At 33.4% G+C, this 20106-nt stretch overlaps 1 protein-coding gene across 6 annotated transcripts in view; it reads right to left on the bottom strand.

Moving 5' to 3' along the window:
• Nucleotides 1–20106, bottom strand: part of GRIK2 (glutamate ionotropic receptor kainate type subunit 2) — a 668588-nt gene that overhangs the window by 116188 nt on the left and 532294 nt on the right. For 5 of the 6 annotated variants that reach the window (XM_064597923.1, XM_064597922.1, XM_064597921.1 and 2 more), the window contains exon 14: nt 16450–16667. In XM_064597923.1, the coding sequence (XP_064453993.1) occupies nt 16450–16667 (218 nt within the window). The remainder of the gene's footprint in view (nt 1–16449; nt 16668–20106) is intronic. The other variant, XM_064597926.1, reaches the window with a different exon arrangement.

Genomic DNA, 20106 nt, shown 5'->3' with positions numbered 1-20106 from the left:
CTTTTTAAACTAGAAAAATACTTTTATTATATTTTGTTTAAAATAATAGTATGTATTTCAATTTTTTTTTAAGATTTTTACTTATTTATTTGAGAGAAAGAGAGAGAGAGAATGTGCACAAGCAGGGGAAGAGGCAGAGGAAGAGGGAGAAGCAAACTCCCTGCTGAACGGAGAGCCTGACACCGGGCTCAAACCCAGGACCCCAGGATCATGACCTGAGCTGAAGGCAGATGCTTAACTGACTGAGCCACCCAGGTGTCCCTATATTTCAATTTAATTACCAGTTATGGCTTACATAGTTATCACTGTAGCTTAGGTCACATGCATAAACTGCTAAACAAACACTTTACAATGGTATATCAGTACACAGAAGAAATCACTTGAACTGGATCAATCCATTGCCGCTGCCGTCGCTGATTTGTTTATGAGTAATACTAAAAATGACACAGGCACTGATCACATGCTCTACAATACAACATTTAACATGATGCAAAATTTAAAATAAATATACAATTTTGTGTTTAATGTGAAAATGTCTACACTGCCTCAAGTTCAAATTTCCAATTAAATGAATTAAATAAAAGTTAAAATTGTGTACTAGTTACAGAAAGAATAAATAATGGAGGTAAAAGTACAGCATAGGGAGTAGAGTCAATGGTGTTGTAATAGCATTGTATGGTGACAGGGGGTAGTTGGACTTGTGGGGAGCATAGCATCATGTATAGACTCATCTAATCACTATGTTGTACACCCGAAACTACTGCAACATTGTGGGTCAACTACACTTCAATTTAAAAAAAAAGAAATTTTGTTCCTCGGTTGCATTAGCCACATTTCATGTATTTAACAGCCGTGCATATTTTATTAAAAGCCATAACAAAGCAGAACTCCAGTCTTATTTCTTATCCTGAGATAGTGATATTTCTTTGAAGAGTTTTGTAGCAAATTACTGATCTTGACACTCTTGAAAGTGTTCCCAAATTCAAAGAAAGAAGCACAAGCAAAATGCTCAAGTGTTTCTTGAGGTAGTAACAGTAAATCATTGCAACCTTATTTTCAAGATATAGCAGGGGCAATAAATTAGGCCTGAGATTTGGGAAGAAACAGTTGCTAATAAGGGTGAGTGAGAAGGATGGTATGATAGCTATTGCATGTCTACTGACAACACACACAAAAAGATAAAGGAAGAGTTTAGCTACCATTATTATTTTCAAAATGCAATTAATTTTGTTCTTCTAGCTATTAGAGGTCTACTCTAAGAATTATGCATGTTATGGCATCAGTGTAAAGTCAATGGAAGTGGCAATTTGCAATGATTGGGCCCCAGAGAAAAAACAGCTCTGAAAGAGAAGCCTAGCAGGCTTGATGCTTATGCACAAGCTCCTTCATCATGACAAAGTTACATCCCATGATCTTAGGATTCCTGTTTCCACAAAATTAGTTTTCAGACACCTTCAAATAAAGATGTCTTTCTGACTTTGTAAGTTATCCTCTTGCTAATGCTAGTTTATTTGATTCCTTGAGAATAATTTTTGCTGGTTTTCAAGTCATCTCTATTGCTTTTAATTCATAGATATAAATAGCTCTAGTGTTTTCCCTGGATTCCAGGGGGGGTCTGTGTCACGAACATCAACATCTTCAATATCATCATCATCATCATCATCAAATTTGGGGAATCCTTTATGAAACGTCTTCCTAAAGGTTAGAATGTATCAGGTAGACCTAAAAATGGTTGTTTTTAAACATGATCATTTCTTAGTCATGGCCATCTTAGTCACTTCCTTTCATTTTGACAATATGGATTCCTAATGCACTCCACTAAATTCTATTTGTTAGAGTTAGGCTGGGTTATTTTCTTCTAGTGTTGAAGAGAAGGCTGATATAACAAAAATATCTGTATAAGAATAGTTAAAGAATATGAACTAACATGATACCAGTGTGTCTTGGGCATCCCAGTAACTGAGAAACTGTATTCCAACCCAAATGCATTCAGTGTCAACTCTTTATGAGAGTACAGCCATGCAAATGTTCTTTCTCATTTATAGACATGGAAAGGCTAGGTAAATTGCAGCTAATGTAGATTAAAAAAAGATATCTCTATAATCATTCTTCTAAATATATACCAATATAGCTTCACTGAAAAAGGTTAATGACTACTCCTATATATTTCTATTACCAGATTTTTTTTCTCTTTCACTTACAGACAAGATTGTATTAGGAAGCTAAACAGATAACCTTAATATCATCTCTCTACCAATTTTCCTTTAAGGTTTGATTAAAAACATGTATTAAATTTAATATTTTAGGGGCGCCTGCATGGCTCAGTCGGTTGAGCGGCTGCCTTCGGCTCAGGTCATGATCCCTGGGTCCTGGGATCGAGCCCCACATCTGGCTCCCTGCTCAGCAGAGAGCCTGCTTCTCCCTCTCCCTCTGCCTGCCACTCTGCCTACTTGTGCTCTCTATCTCTCTGTCAAATAAATAAATAAAATCTTTAAAAAAAATTTAATTTTTTAAAGCATTAAATTTTCTGATACTTTAATGCAATGAACATTAAAAATGAATTTCTCAATTGGTATCTTAGGTATTTAAGTTATAAGTTATTTCTTTGCTATACATGTGTGTTTATATATAAACATACTTTGAAAGTTTGCAATGACTAGGTGAATGGGTTTGGAAATTATCAAAAGGCTTTTGTTTCAGACTTTATCTCAAGAAAAAAAATTATTTCTGACAGTATCATAAGAACATTCTTATGACCCTATTTTACTGATAATCTTTGAAGCATATTCCTGAAAAGAGCATAAGTACCTGTGTTCAATGAAAATATGATATTTGTAAAACTATATAAAGCCTAAAAGTCTTTAACACTGAAACAAGAAAGAAAAAAAAAAAACGAGGTAAAACTATATCCATAGAGAGCGGCACCTCGGTGGCACAGTTAAGCGACCAACTCTTGATTTTGGCTTAGGTCATGATCTCAGGGTTGTGAGATCAAGCCCTGCGTTGGCTCCCTGCTCAGCAGGGAGTCTGTTTTCCCTCTCCCTTAATTCAACTATTAAGGACCTTAAAATAAGGAAAGCAGTAAATACATACTGGGAGTTTATCACATGTTTAGGGCTTTATGTTAACAATCTATAAGATATATAATTATACCCCAGTTTACCTACAAAAAGTCTAGAGAGATTAAATAAATCCCCAGTGAGTGACAGATATATTAATTCATGACCCAACCTAGTCTATGCATTTAAACATTTTGTTAAACTGCTTTGTATTGACTCAACAATCTTTGTATCTATTATTAATAATGCTTTCTAATTATTTGGTCTTTATTTAATTGTTTTTGTAATAAATTAAAATGAAGCATAAACTCCTAGTGTTCTGAAAACAGTCAAGGGACCTACAGAGCACACTAATTTATTGTGTAACCTCTAATTAGCTGTAATTACAATATTTAATAAAGGGAACACCTACCGTTAGAGATAATCAAGTCTTTTCACTGAACTCCACTAGTGCTATGGTATATACAATAGGCTAATAACAATCAAAGTATTATTCAAATGCTGTCAGGAAAAATAAATTACTATTTTTTGCCAACCCTGAACTATTCTTCCACTAAAACAGATTTAATATGGAAACTGGGTATAAGAAAGATAAATTATGTAATCATTCATAATTTAATTCCAATTAAGGTAGCATATCTTTTTCCTATAGGACACACTCACTCATGTATGCGCATACACATGCAGACACATTCACTCATCTGGATAGTTCTTTACTTATGAAACCGTTAAGGAATTTCTCTGAATACAGGAGGTCAATGAAAGTGCTCACCAGTGTGCACTGGATATTTACCAACTGCCACAGTCAATAATATCACAGCAAAAAGACCTTGAATTATTTCAGAATCTGACTTCTTTACTACTAAGACATTGCTAAATGTCTTAAGCTTAATCTAGTCATATTTTTAAAAGCAATATTTTTGAGGAATCTATTATATTCAGTTTGCAATTATCAACACCTATGAATAAGCTCTAAGGTTTATTTTGTTTTTCTTCCAATCTATGTCAGTGTAGGAAAAGGGTATAAAAAAGAAAGGATGCTTTATGAGTTATGTTTGCTACTTGTGAATATGTGTGATGAAGTGAGAAGGTCATTGACTATTAGAAGGGCCGAAGACCCTACATTTTGCTTGTGGCCAAGAGGGAAAACTGCTCTGTTTTGTCTTTAAATGAAAGTCTAAACATCAAAGATGGCAGTAGCAGTAAGTAATAGTAAGCCTCATTTTGCTTTATGGTATAATCAAAGAACCAACTTAACGACCATATGATGTCTTTAATCAGCTCTTAGTATCAAAGAACAAAGTGGTATTATTGCCATTAGCACTTTTGGGAAAGAAATGGGAAAACAAATGAACAAAAGAATATTCAGCTGACCAAAGATGCTAATTAGTTTAAAGTGCATTTGCAACAACAAAAAAATAGCTCCCCCCTAAAAAAGGCATCATGGTGCATGAAAAATCAAGAACATTAACTGCCAAGGGTATTCTGGATTAAGTACATGTTTCACAGTATTCAATCTGTAATTAATTGACAATCTAAAAAGATAATACGTTTTTGTTGACACTCTATAAAGTTGGATTCCCCCTACCAAAAAATAAACCCACTAAGCGTGATTAATAGATACTTCTTAGCCACAGTGCCAATTAAGATAATTTTCTCAAAGAATTTACAAAGCAGAGAAACTGGGTTTTTGTTTGTACATTTGTTTTAGAAATACCAAGTGATGCTTTTATGTTACAATTTCTATAGAAGAAGAGAAATTTTCATTTTAATTATTTTTATCTGAGAAATAAAACATTACACATTTTAAGTAACAATTTTTATATTTATCTAAGCCTATATTTTTAGGTCCAAAAATATGCCTTTCTCAAATCCCTTTCAAATTGTTGCCTAACCAGTGGCTATAAACTCTTACAGTGACAACTATTATCCATTATCCAGTACTTGACATGCCAGCTCAACGTTGCTATATTAACTGACTTTTCAAGTTTTCTCACTCCCTGTGGGGCCCTCTCTCCTAAGATTGATGAGGTGCAATGTGGTGTTTGAGCTGCCATGCTGACTTGACAAACAGCAAGAGTGGTCCCTGCACAGAGTGGAGGAGGGAAGGCAAAAGAGAGACAGAACCACAGTGTATCCTGGAACGACAACAGCCTCATACACTTGCCTTTCAAGGCAATTAAAACAGTGTTTCTCAGATTTTACAGTTCTGTCAAACACAAAACTTCTTTCTTCGATTAAAGTCCCCCAAAGCTTCGTTGGTACATATTGAAAATTAGAGAGGGATTAAACTTTTGTCCCTCAGACATTTTAGAGAAGCTAAGATAAAAGTTGCTGCTCTTTCCGAGTTTAAATATGTTGAAACTCTGATCACTTCTTATAATTCCCAAAATGGTGTTCTCTCTTACTTTTTAACTATTGAATTCACTCTGGCAGAGCTAAGGTAATAAAACCCATCATAGTCTAATTTTCAGACAGCTTGATAGAACCAATGTTCTCAGTATAGATAAAGTGTAATGAAGCACTTTCTTTCCCATAGGAAAGTCTTCGACTCATATGCTTTGATGCCAACTAGCCTTCACATCTGCTGTTTCACCATTGATAGCTGTAACTTGGCATGCTAAACTAGGGTCTGATGAAGCAGCTTTACTCAAAGGCACCATTTTATTTCTTGCAATGGGAACAGAGTAAAATGGTGTTGGTTTCCTGTAGGCCTTATGCAAATCCCTGTAATAAACATAGGATCAGGCCTCACATACAATAAATTGTATGTTAGATGAGAATGGGGGAGGGAGACAATATCCTTGAGTGAAAATAACCCCCTTACTATGCCAATAAATTAAATACATTATAAATAATTATTTTAAATATTCATTTCAAGACTAATATTAGATACTAATAAAAATACAATAATAATTGTAAAATGCCAACCTTATTTTATTAAATAAAATATTGCTACTTAACTTAATGTCAACATTAATCCATTACCCACAACCGATATCTTAAAACAATTAATGAAGAAAAAAATTATTTGGGAGTAAAAGAAAAATGGTACAGCTACAAAAATCTTTGCTGAGAGATTTCTTTTAGATTTCTAGAAAAGCTGTTTAATTAAAAATGAAGAAAACATCAACTTGGACAGATGAAATTTCAGTAACAGTATTAATCACTAATCTAAACTGACTGCCCAGATAGTGTTCAATCACATAAAGATTTCAGGTTTTGTTTTATTTATTTAAGCATGCAGAAAAATCAAAACAATAAACCAGATTATATACAAACCTGAAACATGAGATAAAAAATTCACAATAAAGTTTCTATTGATTCTACATAGTCATTGAGTTATTACTTAATTGGTAACTTGCAAAGCAAGTGAGCAAGAACAGTTTTTGGCTTGGAAGCTCTAGTACATCTGGTTTTCGATCACCCACATCAGAGCAGAATGCCATGTTTGAGGAGAACTTGGTTTCAGCTGAGATTTCAGAGGGATAATGAGGAATTCCAAAGTAACACACACACAAAAAGATATCAATTAGAATTGTGTGATAATTTGTCCTCATCAATTAATATAAGTGCATTTTTTTCCACAAGGGAAGAGTGGCAGTAGTTCACCAAATATTACAGAATAGTACACTAAGCTCAGGAAACAAAACTACATGAGCCCAAATCTCGAACTGTTGGGTAGAATCTAACTCGATATAAAACTATAGAGTAAGGTACTTCATTTCTTCTTAATCTGGTCCCCATAATGTAAACACAAAAGTCACATGTACAATCCTTCCAAGACTTTAATATGCCTGCTCATGGGTCTTTATTTTCTCCTCCCTCCCCCATGGTAGAAGAACCTGTAATAAAGGCTTACAAAGAAATGTATGCACTCCCTAGATCCCATAGAATATATATTTTCTCAACTTTTACTCAGAGACACAAACAAAAGTCAGGTTTTACATCCCCCCCATAATTCCCCGAGAAAGGAGAAAGTTTTAGTTGTTTTCATCCTGTTACATGGTAATTCTCATGCCCACCAACTGGAGACTTCCAAGAATGGTGTTAGAAATGAAGATGTAATTAGATTATTTACTCTCAGCAGATCTCTTTTGAAAAAAAGGCTTTAAACACAACCCAGGTAAATAATTTGAAAGAAGCAAGACTTTAATCAACAGATTTATCATCATTTCACTCTTCTGTCTGATATTTTGTGAGGTCTGGGTTTCAGAAAAGAAGAATGCCCAAACTAATATGAAAGAAGCAGAAGTAAATACAATTAGTTATTAACTATCAATGCCAATAATGAAGGGATTATTTATATTTCAAATTAATTTAACTCTTCCTGCACATTGGAATCACCAGAAGAGGTTATAAAAAACTCAGATGCCCAGAATCCCACCTGAAGATATTTTTATTATTTAGCCTAGAGAGAGGGGCCTGGGCCTCAGTATTCTCTAAAAACCCCCAAATTCTAATGTTCTAATGTGCAGACAGGTTGAGACTACTGATTTAAACAAATGGATATTTCAAAGATTTTTTAAACTTAGTGAATGATATACCCAAATAAGACAAAATAATGGTTCTATCCCTTGAAAAAGAAAAACTGATGTGAAAACCAAGGCTATACTCTTGCTTGTCAAAGTAATGTGATTGCCTATCACAGATAAGACCATATTCCCATGTAGCATCCATGCCATCCAGTCCCACTGGTTGCAGCACATCTACATCTACCATTTTGATGGATAAAAGACTGGCCCGTAAGTTGAAGTAAAGCTTTAACTGGGGATCCTGATAAAATAGTATTACTGACTTTGCTGGGCTATGGTCTAGAATTTATGACGCATACATAGGGAGGTACAGCCAATCAACAAATAAAAAATTTTGATGCCAGTATACATATGCTCGTATTAATACTCCATTTTAAAACGTTTTTAGGCACAGAGACGATATCCCCCAGGTGAGACCCAAAGCTGAAATTTGAGATCTAAATTATTGAGGAGAAAAGAGCAGTGTCATTTACTAAGCATAAATTGACCTGAAATAAATAAAAATGACTTGAAAGCAAAACTCTGTGGCAAATTAGACACGGCAACTCTTACACAAGCAAGTAATTAAGAAAGAATCCCTGAACTCACTGAGGTAGCATAATGAATTTCTAATTATTATATTGTCAAAGAATCTCTCCCAGACATGTGGTGGAAAATGATTAGAAAACATAATAGTAAATTGGGTACACAATGAAAGACATACTCAATTACTATCCATGTGCAGATAGTTATTGAACCTTCTCTTTGTGATGACCATACTTAACTGGGAATTTGCTACATTGAATATGAAAGGCATTTAAAGAATAAGTTCTGGAGATCTAATGTACAGCTTTGTGATTATAGTCAGCAATACAGTAGTATAAACTTTAAACTCACTAAGAGACTAGATTTTAATTGTTCTCACTACAGAAAGGAAATGATAATTATGTGATGTGATGGAGGGGTTAGCTAATGCTACATAATCATATTGCAATATATAAATTTATCAAATCAACATGTACTCCTTAAACTTACACAAGTTGATGTCAATTATATCTCAATAAAAAAATAAAGTGAATTCAAAAGTCATTTCAGATTATCTTTCTCATCTTTGTAAACTATTTTAGGTCAATTTTATGTATACACAAATGGACTTTCAAGATGTTTTACCACCAATATATTAAGAAGAAACTAAACACTCATTTTGGAAAACCCTTTTTCAATGTGAAAAGTAATTATAGATGTCATTCTGAAAATTTACTTCTCCAATGTGTAGATCACTTTATAGTAAATATATTATACTTTCACAACTAACCGCTGTTCTAAATAAAAACAACAAACAAAAATTATGTTTTGTAGAAATGAAGACAAATATGAGAAATGTCTAATGAATGGTATATGTTTCTAAATCCATTTATTAAGTGTAGGCCGTAAACTGCCAATTTTTTTATATTCTATCTCTCAACTCAAAAATTACTTATGTTCTTTTGGCATTTAAGAAGCAAAAATCACTCAGTCTTTAAAAAAATCATTACAGGCATGCCACACAAGCAATTCAGGCTTAAAAACCTATACTGATTATAATCTAATTTTAGAAGACCATTGAACTGATAAGCTCAGAATAAGTAGCAGATTATAAAGAACATGTGATAGCTATATCTGCCCCAGTGGCTTAAATCAAATGTTGTAGAAATTTAATATGATCAATCAGTTGGGTCATGTGGGTGAGCCAAATGACTAATGCACTTAACTCTTCTGAGTAATGATGGTTATGCCATGATATCTTTGGCTATTATTTTTATTGTTGGTACTAAGAGTCCCTTGGTTATTGCTTTCATAATTAATAAGTCACTTAACCTCTCCATGGCCCAGTTTCCTCATCTGTTAAATGAGCATAATAATTGCTCCCTATCCTTAGGGGTTGCAGTAAAGATTAATGAGCTAGCATTTAGAATGTACTTTGAGTTCTCCTAAAGAGGGAGACTATGCACAAAGTAAAACAAAACAAAACCCTCTCTGTGGCTAAGTACCAAAAGATAAATCTTTCTCTCCAGATAGATTAATCCACTTGTTTGCATTCCTAACACTATAACCTATACTTCCGAAAAAGTGACATTTAACCCAAAGTTAAAAATGAAAATGCCACAGAGGGCTACGTATTTTGAAAAAACATTTTTAATTCTCTACAGATTAGCAAACTTTTGAAGATAATCACACATTCTACCTAAAATCCTTTGTCATAGGTTTTCCATCAATGAATGCAATACTCATTGTGCCAAGGGATTACTGTACAGAATTGGTAAAAGAAGTGAGTTGCTGGGGCCCCTGGGTGGCTCAGTCATTAAGCGTCTGCCTTCAGCTCAGGTCATGATCCCAAGGTCCTGGGATCGAGCCCCACATCTGGCTCTCTGCTCCGTGGGAAGCCTGCTTCTCCCTCTCCCACTCCCCCTGCTTGTGTTCCCTCTCTCGCTATGTCTCTCTTTGTCAAATAAATAAATAAAATCCTAAAAAAAAAAAAAAAAAGTGAGTTGCTGCCATAAAAAGAACCTAAATATGTAACACTGACTTAAGGTCACATAGTAGATTGTAATGAAATTATTAGAAGAAAATGGGGAAATGAGGATCTATGAATATAGGGGGAAATAATATTTTTAAAGTGTGCCTTAGAGTAAGTTGGAAGCTTGAAATGCACTAATGATCTTTTGGACTTGGCCAAAAAAATTCTAGACAAAATGACAAAATATTCAAGGTATCAGTTAGTTACTTTTAGCTACATAGGATAAGGTAGTACTAGAAAGATATAGAATATTAACAATCATCATTAACAAACCATCTAGAAAGATATAGAATATTCACAGTACTAGAAAGATACAGAATATTAACAATCATTAACATGAAGAGCAAGGACGAGAAGAAGGTGGGAGAGAAATAATTTAAAAGAACCGAGTTGTTTGCAAACAGTACTTAGAGGTGATACAGTAGAGTTAGAATTTGCATGGTTGGGTAATTTTAAGTGTTCCTAATCTTCAATGTCTCAAGCCAGTAAAAGTTCTCCAGATTGTTTCAACATGGTGCCAGTCCTTAGTTAAAGAACAAATTAAGCATGTCGCTTGAGCTGCTTCGTTAAGACCTCTGAGAAAGTTAAGGCAATGCCTTGTAGATTTTCTACTCCAGTAAAAAGCTTCTATCCCGTTGCAAAAATTAGTCTAGAGAGAGGCACATTTTAAAAAGAACTGTGGGTGTGGTTTTTAGATTATAAGTGGACTCAACTGGACATATTTAAAGGCCACGAAAGTTTAGCAGAAATGGTATGGGCAAAAGCACTGTCATCTTGGTGTAAAAGGATTTAATTTTAGAAGACCAATGAATTGGTAAACTCAGAATAAGTAGCAGATCATAAAGAACACATGATAGCTATATCTGCCCCAATGGCTTAAAGCAAATGTTTTAGAAATTTAATATGATCAAACAGTTGAGGTCATGTGGGTGAGCCAAATGACTAATGCGTTAGCTCTTCTGAGTAATGATAGTCATGCCATGATATCTTTGGCTATTACTTTTATTGTTGATACTACAAATCCCTTGGTTACTGCTTTTATAATTCTGTTCAAAATGTACTAAAGTCTCTGGGCTTCCAAGTTTCTAGAAATAGGACTGCTGACTTATAAGCTAAATAAAGGTTGATTTTACATGCCCCTGAGTTTTTTGTTGTTTGTTAAGCAACATCATTGTGGCAATCGGTAACTAACAAAGCCCAAACCATATGCAAAGCCTGTGCAGGGAAATAGAGATCCAAAAGTGAACGATACAGATTCAATCCCTGCCCCCCTGCTATGCCGTGTAGTGTAGAAACAGAGGAACTAAGCACACAGATTGGGTTGAAAATTTAATGAGAACTGAAGTAAAAAGTGCTCAGAGAATAGAAAGGAGGATCACCTTACCCGAACTGGGTAGGTTTGGGTACAGGAAGGATCAGGAAAATTTATCTGGAATAAGTGAAGTATAAATTAGGATTTAAGGAATAAAGGGAATAAAACCAATTAGGTTGATAGGAAGGGATAAGGATGAAAAAAAATGCATAACAGGCATTGGAGAAGCAGGTGCATCATGTACTTGTGGCACAACCTGGGGCTAAAAACACAACAGTTTGGCTATAGTTGCAAGTGTGAGAGCAAGTGGCTATGAAATAAGAAGTCAGTCCATAAGGTATCTTATAAACACACCGAGGAGCTAGGTTTATATCCTAAAGCAAAGGGGAGAGGGTAATTTTGGAGGACCTGAAGTCACTCTTGGTAGCACCAGTGAGAACAACAGGGACAAAATTGGGAAAACAAAGTTAAATGGTTCTACAAGACCCTGGTCAGAGATGACACTAGGTCTTCTGAACCAAGACAGTAGTAAAGGAAACAGATATGTAGGAGATAGAATGGACAGGTGTAGGGAGTTGCCTGGAGATGTAGGGTATATGTCTAAGATTTAAGACAATTCTTACCACATAAGAGATGATCAGTAAATATTTCTTGATTAAAAACTTGATATCTTACAAATGAACATCCAGATGATGTAACTGAGAACATAAGATGCATGGCAACACTGGCTAAAGTAGGACATCTTGATCATTGGGTTAAAAAAAAGTTAAAATTAAGGATAAACATTTTTAAATTAAATGTTTTTATAGTTCCCTTTACCTATGATTTGCAATAAATTTCCCAAAGAATTGCTACATGCACCTCAATATACCATTTCAAAATACGCAGTCTAGAAAAGAGCTTTCATAGTTTCTTTTTATTTTACTTATCAAATTACATCTTCTTCATGACAACAATAATCAGAAAACTGAAGCAATTTCAATTAGATAAACATGATGTGATCTCTTTTTAAATCCATTTTGAAATGATTTATCCTACTGTGGGTCATAGAAATATAATTGACTTGACTATGTTTAAAATCATCCTAAATTCTGAATATTTTTAATTAGCCATGTATTCTAGTAATGCTAACATATAACATCTGTCAAGCTTTAACTGGATGGTTAGCATATCATGTAGAGCTTTCATTTAATATTCAAAAAATACTGTGAGAATGGTCCTATTAGTCATTCCAATTTAGAGATGAGCAGTCAGAGGTTTACAATGAATAGTATCTTATCAAAACACAGCCAATAGGTTGTGGAGCCAGGAATTAAGCCCAGCTTTTCTGATTTACCGTTGTTTTCATTGGTAACAACTATTCTAAACTGTAGCCTCTATGTTTTTAGAAGTATTAAGTGATTTACATTAGATATTTGATACTATTTTGATGTCCTTTTAATATGTGGCAGGACTTTTTTTAATAACCACAAAAGAGAACACACATCTCCTTTGATACCACATTTTTTGGAAGACAGACTGTATTAGTACATGCAACAAGCCAGAGATTTCAGGTAGACCAAACCCAGAGAGAGAATGTGTAGAAATTGGAAAACCTGAGTCATGGGTTGCATAGAAATATAGGTGATTCAGCATCATTTTGTAAAACATATAACTCACTTTGAAAAATCCAGGGATTCTCAAAAGAAACCATCACACCCACAGGCTCTAGCTGAGGTATTTTTGAACGTGCAGTCTATCAGTATTCATTCTTTTAACCTTTATACTTCAGGGAGAAAAGAATGTGCTTGTTGCTTGGTAATATTTTGTATAGCGTTCAGCCCTGGGTTGAGATTTCAGTTGTACTACACCCAAGTTCCCAGATTTCAAGAAGGAAGTTTTGGCAACTCCTTTATTGTTTTTCAATAAAATCCCTAGGCCTTCAGTTATTTTATCATTTAAATATGATTAAGAACCTATTGTTTATGTCATATAGTTTTCTATTGTTTACATGGAATGACACTGAAGAACTACCAGTCTGTTCAATTTTGAGTTATTTTACCAGTCATGGCTTTACATTTATCCTTGGGAAGAATTTATATGGAGTGTAATGGATATAAAAGAAAAGAAGAAAGAACTCTTCTGGAAGACAATATACATGTAAGCTCAATAAACAAAGTCAAGCATGTTCTTTGGAAAAATAATTATTTAACGTTGTAGAATGGCATGACTCAGCTTTTGCAATACTGAGGACTTACCCCTTTAAGACCAGGTATCTTGAGCCAGCTCTTCTTGCTTGTAGTAACAAAACTATACCATTCTTTAAAATAATTTTCTGGAACTGAGCATTCCAGAACAATTAACTAACAGCAGGGTCTTGTTAAATTTGTAAAAACAAGTTGGAAATTCCTTTAGAAATCAATGCCTTAAGGGTGCTTCCTAGAGTGTTTGTATGCATTGCTGTTAATTAAGAAATAAAAGAATGGTATCAAATGTAAATAGAATACACACACTACTCCCTGGTTCATTGCAGAGTTGCAAAATGAGCATGCAATTACTTCAATTCCAGATTGCTAGGAAATATTTTTTTTTAATTTTATACCCATGGCTGGTATAAGTGTATAGTTTAGTAAGCTAAAGTATGAGGTTGAAATTAGTATCATTTAGGGGTATACTAAAATAACTAAAGAAAAATCAACATCTAATGATTCTTTTAAAATCTTTTTTTTAATTTTTTCTAATTTCAACAGTAAGAATTCAGTATGTGATCAAGTTATCAACATAGGGTAATTGTCAACTTAGTGATTATCACTGTGTGGTTTTTATTGTGACTAGTGTAGATTCCAGAAGGCCTTAATTCTACAGAAAGAAAGTCTGTGCTGTTGGAAACAGAAAATTGTTCTATATCAATTTTCTCTTGGTGCTAGAGGTAACCCTGCATGTGAGAGCAAAAACAAGAGATGAAAGAGGGAGAAGAAAAGTCAGTAGCAAGGAGAAGTGAAAGGAGGGAAAAATGACACTAACACTGCAGAGTAATTGAGCTAAAAAAAATTTAAATAAATAAAATTTAAAAAGAAAGAAGAGAAAATTGAAAAGACTGAAAAGACAAAAAAGGGAGAAAATAAGCTTAAAGATAAGAAAAAAAGAATTTTCAAATTGATTTTCCAGAGATAAACTTGCTCATAGTATAAAAGAGCTTCAAAACTTAAAATATTTGACTCTTCTGGAAAATAATAATGAAATGAAAACTCTGATGTATTTTTGAAACAGAAATACTCAACTTCTGGTATCAAATCACTTGCTTTAGGCACTCTGTGTTATTTTACAAACCTTCTTCGAAAGTCTCAGATACTGTAATAATTTTAATGCATCATATATTCACTCCCTACAAAATTATTGACACTGACAATGTGCATTTAGCATTTTCAACAGCTGATTTCTTTTTGAAAACAAAAAAGTTATATAAGAAAAGCTATCTCTATTATTTCTGAATATCCAATCAGGGAAAAATTGATCAATTACAATTAATATAGTCAAATAGCACTATACTGATCATAATACTTTGCTCATATTTGGTTATACAATAAATGTGATTAAATAATAATGATTTTCCAGTTAAATGTAAAATACACATTCAAGTTTTCATCTAGCCATATGACAAATTCACTTTGAAAATAATTAAATGTTAAGAATTACATAGATTTGATTAAATACTCTATCTCATTCTTTGGATATTCAGTGTCCTCTTAAACTCTAAAATAAGAGCTAATTTAGTTTTGTAAGAATTCTTACAATGAAAACTACATAATTATTGGGCAAAGTTGCTGTTTTAAGTCACATAAAACCCAGTTCCATGATTGTTGATTTAGTCCTCCGTGTGTCCAACTAAACTATAATCTCCTTGAAAGTGAGAAATAGATGTTATTTGCTCTAGAATACCAACGTGTAGTGTAACTTTTGGTACTCAATAGGTACTTGATGAATGTTTGATGAAAGAATTTATTTTATAGCTTGAGTCAATTATTTTTAAAAACTCTACACTTCTGCATACTTAAATTGCCAATTCCATCTGTATGAACAGTGAAGGAAAATACCCAATGCTTAAAATTTTTGCCCAACCTACAAAGAATTTAAAAAGACTTGGTAAAATATAAAAAGACTTATGAAGTGAGACTGGCTCCCGAAAGTGAAATCTCCCCATTTAAACTACTTTGGTCCAGTGAGATCAGCTGGAGTAAGAAGAAAGGAATAACAAAGAGGAGGGGAAAGCACTCTATATGCCTGGAATTTGGTACAAGCTCTGTTTCCATTTAAGTGTCCCACAGGGCTGTCCCTCTGGAAACCATTGATAGTTCAGTGGCATAACCCATTTTCAGACTCTGTGCCTTATAGAATATTAGGCAGATGAATATATGGATAACAAGCATTGTTTCTACTTGTTTCTAGCATTTATTTTCCTTCTTTTCTGCAGGCTTTTGGACAAGTAAAACTTGTCTGACCTTAACAGAAAGAAATGTATATATGAGAAATATTCTTGCATGTAATCATTCTATTCTTCTGGAATAGCTAAGCCTTGTGGAGTCTGAATCTACTACTATTTAATATACATATATTAGTAAATATATGAATATATAACTAATACACTATATTAATATACTCATTACATTAATTATATGTTAATACATTATATATTTATATACACTAATATATATTCATTTATTTATATATATTTACAGTCAAAGATAAAACCTTATTGAGGAAAAAAGAACGTTACCTGTGGGCAGATTTTCCTTCGAACAAAAAGGGAATCCTTGTAAAGCAAAAAACTCCTTGCCATTTGCAAGTATTGAAATGTTTTGCCTTGATCACCATGTATTTAGTTGTATACCTCTCTATTCCCTGAGGTATACATTATTGATTATTCTGCACAAATAACAGTGTTGCTACACACTTACATTCATTAAGAGAGAAAGGTTTATTTGCACTCTCATTTTAATATGTAAATTGTAAATAATCAGAAGGACTTACCTTGAAGAAAGTCATGGTTGCACCATCCTCCACTGTACCATACTCTATCTTGGTTTGTTTAGCTAAATCATCAGCAGAGTCAATAGGGGATTCCATGCGTTCCACTGTCAGAAAGGCGGCTAAGTTAGCAGTATACGAAGAAATGATGATAAGTGTGAAAAACCACCAAATGCCTCCCACTATCCTGGTGGAGAGCGCTTTGGGCATGAGCTCAGAACCTAACAGAGATTGGGGAGGGAGGGGAAAGGTGAAACGAATACAGAGAATTTGATCAGCAGTCAGATACTTTTGGTCACAGTGGCAGAATGGAATCACTGTGTCGTAAAAGCTTAAATCATAGGTTCACATATTGCTTTAGTAAGCAAGCAACAACCATTGGGAGAGCAGAGGCTAATTTCAGATAATAAAAAACAGTCTCTTGAGACACTTTAAGTATAGTGGCAGGAGACTCAAGTTCTACCTGAGACAGTATAAATTAATTAGTAATAACATTTACAAAAATAACATTAGAAGGGAGAAAAAAATCTCTCTAGTTTATAACCTACTTGTATAATTTTTCATATTCTTGTTAGTTACTTCAATTTTAGAAGAAATGGTTTAACATATGTTCAAATCCATTTCTTAACAAGCTTTACGTAAAGTTTCATTTTTCATGTACATGAAAGCTCATAAATTTTGTCTATCTTGCCATTTTAAAAAGTTATGTTTTACAAAAATACATTTCAATTACCTACATTCCTTGAGATACAGGGTTTTAGTCCAGGTTTGTTTTAAAATAAGGTAGTAAATTATTTCCTTTTGTATAAACAAATGTCTCCCATCACTATAGTTAGCCTCAATGAGAGAATCAGAATAAGAGTAAAGAGTTAAATTGTCACATTTATTTTTACATATATACAAATATTTCATAAATATATTACAAACATGGCTGGAGTTGCCTGCTCATGGTATTAGTAAGAGAATGGGATCCGAGAATTCTATTTTACTTTTGATTATTATTAATTTTAATTAATTTAGAATATAAAATAAAATCCTAACAATTTTAAAATCAAGTCTTACAGTTTTAGCACATTGTTTACATTAAACACACTATTTACAGTCTTAATGTTAAAATGAATACATATCAGCATGTGTGATTTTTTTATAAGAGAAGTATACTAAATTTATGGATTTATGTAATATATTACTATACAATTTTAATCATTTTGAATCTATAATCAAGAAAGCACTGATTACAAATTACTTAATTTTTAAAGGGTTTGAGTAAAATGGAATGAAGCAAAGATGGACTGCTTTTGCTGATTTGTTTTATAGTCATGTCTTTAACATAATCACTGATGCAATAACGTTAACACATCTTTAGACGGAAAGAAAACTACAATCATTCATGTTAACATTGAAGAGAAGTGGTATCTCTTCAATGTTAACTGAATGTGAAGAGAACTGAAATATATCAAAACAGCCCACCTTACACTGCAGTTCATCTTACTCCTGTAATTTCAAACAAACAAACAAAATTTTAAAAAGCAGACAGACTTGGACATGACAGCCAACTCCAGCTCCAGACTCTGCCTACCACTCTGTGAGGAAAATAAAACAAAAAACAAAACAAAACAGAAAAGTACCTTTCTGATGTAGTTGCTCCTAGGCCCTGTCAGACACACTCGAACACTGTAATACTAAAATACTCCCAAGATGATCAGCGGCAGCTTTGGCTGCCCGTTCTACTTTTTTTTTTTTTTTTTTTTTAAACACCACCACCAATAAGTCAACCAAGACTGGGAAAGAAAAGAACAGTGGAGACATTCGACAAAAATGGCCCAATTACCACAAGTTCATATCTTACCCAAGGACTTAAAGCAAGTACCTCCTAGGCTTGTGAATCAGAGCCTGGTTAGGGGCTGACTGTCATGTACTCAAGGTAACGTCATGTCCAGCACTATATCCCACTAATTCCTGGGGAGCTGGGCATCAGCCAGTTTAGTATGGGTTCCTCTTTCATGTATCCACCAGCAGTGAAGTAGTTATGTGGCAAAGCAAATGTATATTTGAATTTTTCATTCCTTGGATCACTTGTCATCAATTTCAGAGATATCAAATATTGTCTTATTTCTAACTGATAGATTGTATAGATATCAAGGTAATCTTATCAGTAAACAAATCTCAAAATCCTCCAAATATTTTAGAAAATAGAAATGAAAAAAAGAATTTTATTTTTTAAAGTAGTAGCAAACATAATTTTGAAAAATCTTTGTTATGTTTGGGTCTTATTATCAGGATAATTTACTGCAGACTGTTAAAGTTAGTTATCAGCACGTAACTAGCAGTTTGCCTGGGTGAACCGTATTGCCCAATACTGCTTGTAAGAGATGTCTGTCTCCTATGACAGGCTTTTATTCACTTCTAATATTTCCTAAGAACTCCAGTATTGTCTTCCAAGTGTTGAGTAAGTCTAAGGAAAAAAAAAACATTGGACCCAAAATGTAGGAAAGGGAAAATATAACTGTTGACTATTCATTTTATTTAGAAATAGATGCCACAAACTTAGATTAGTTCATGTAAGAGTTCTCTGATTTCTCAAGTTTTAGGTTTAAAATATTTATAAAGCTATATATATGGATGCTCATATTTTTATTTTTTAAATTTTTTTAAAGATTTATCTATTTATTTGAGAAAGAGAGAGCGTGCACAGACGCGCAAGTAGGGGAAGGGGCAGGAGAGGGAGAGAAGAAGACTTCCTACTGAGCGCAGAACCCACACAGGGCTGGATCTCACCATCCTGAGATCATGACCTGAGTGGAAATCAAGAGTCAGATGCCTAACTGACTGAGCTACCCAGGCGCCCTGGATGCTCATATTTTTAAAAGAAAAAATTTATTTCAACTTGATAGGCCTTTCTTACAACATGTATTTGTTAAATTAATTTTTTGATATGTAGCTATTTATTCTCACCTTAGGAAATAGTTTATAAAGCAACAGTAATGAATTAATAGATCTATGCATAAGATTAAACATGCAAGAACAAAGTACCTTTTTATAAACAGCCTTTTATAATTTAACCATAAATTTTCACCTCTTCAGATCTGTAATGCAATTACCAAAATAATTTCTTCAAAGTGGATAATAAGTACACAACTAAATCTTAAGGTAAACTCTGATAATAGGTGTGGTAACTCTCATGAAGGAGTACATTTTTCTCCCTAATCCAGTCATTGTCACTTGTTCAAATTTGGGGTATTTTGCTTTATTTGCTAATTCTAAAACTTAAAAACATTACATTTTTAAAGCATAAAATAGTCTTAGATCCTGGCTAATGGAATCTTTTGAATAGAAGGTCTGAAATATCACTTAATTGAACTTTATCTAAATATTAAAAGATTAATTAAAAAAACATAGCAGCAAAAATAAAAATAAATTCCACTTGGGAGAACTGAGACTAAAATAAGGAATTCATAGTTATATATAAACCCTTAAGACATATTGCATGTATTATGTCATTTTCTAAGAAGTATTGCCTTTTACTTTTAGCATTAATATTATAAATTTTAAATAATTATGAAAGTATTTTTGCATGCACATCTGAGCATGCATTATTTTATATTCTTATATGCTATCAGATGCAGCTAATATTTTACTTGTAAAGGAAACTAAATGGTT

Source organism: Mirounga angustirostris, unplaced genomic scaffold (genome assembly GCF_029215605.1).
Source record: "Mirounga angustirostris isolate CCGP_5_RB_7025 unplaced genomic scaffold, mMirAng1.0.hap1 SCAF_8, whole genome shotgun sequence".
Taxonomy (NCBI): domain Eukaryota; kingdom Metazoa; phylum Chordata; class Mammalia; order Carnivora; family Phocidae; genus Mirounga; species Mirounga angustirostris.
Note: the sequence above shows the minus strand (reverse complement) of the source record. Positions and strands in the feature narration are given on the sequence as shown.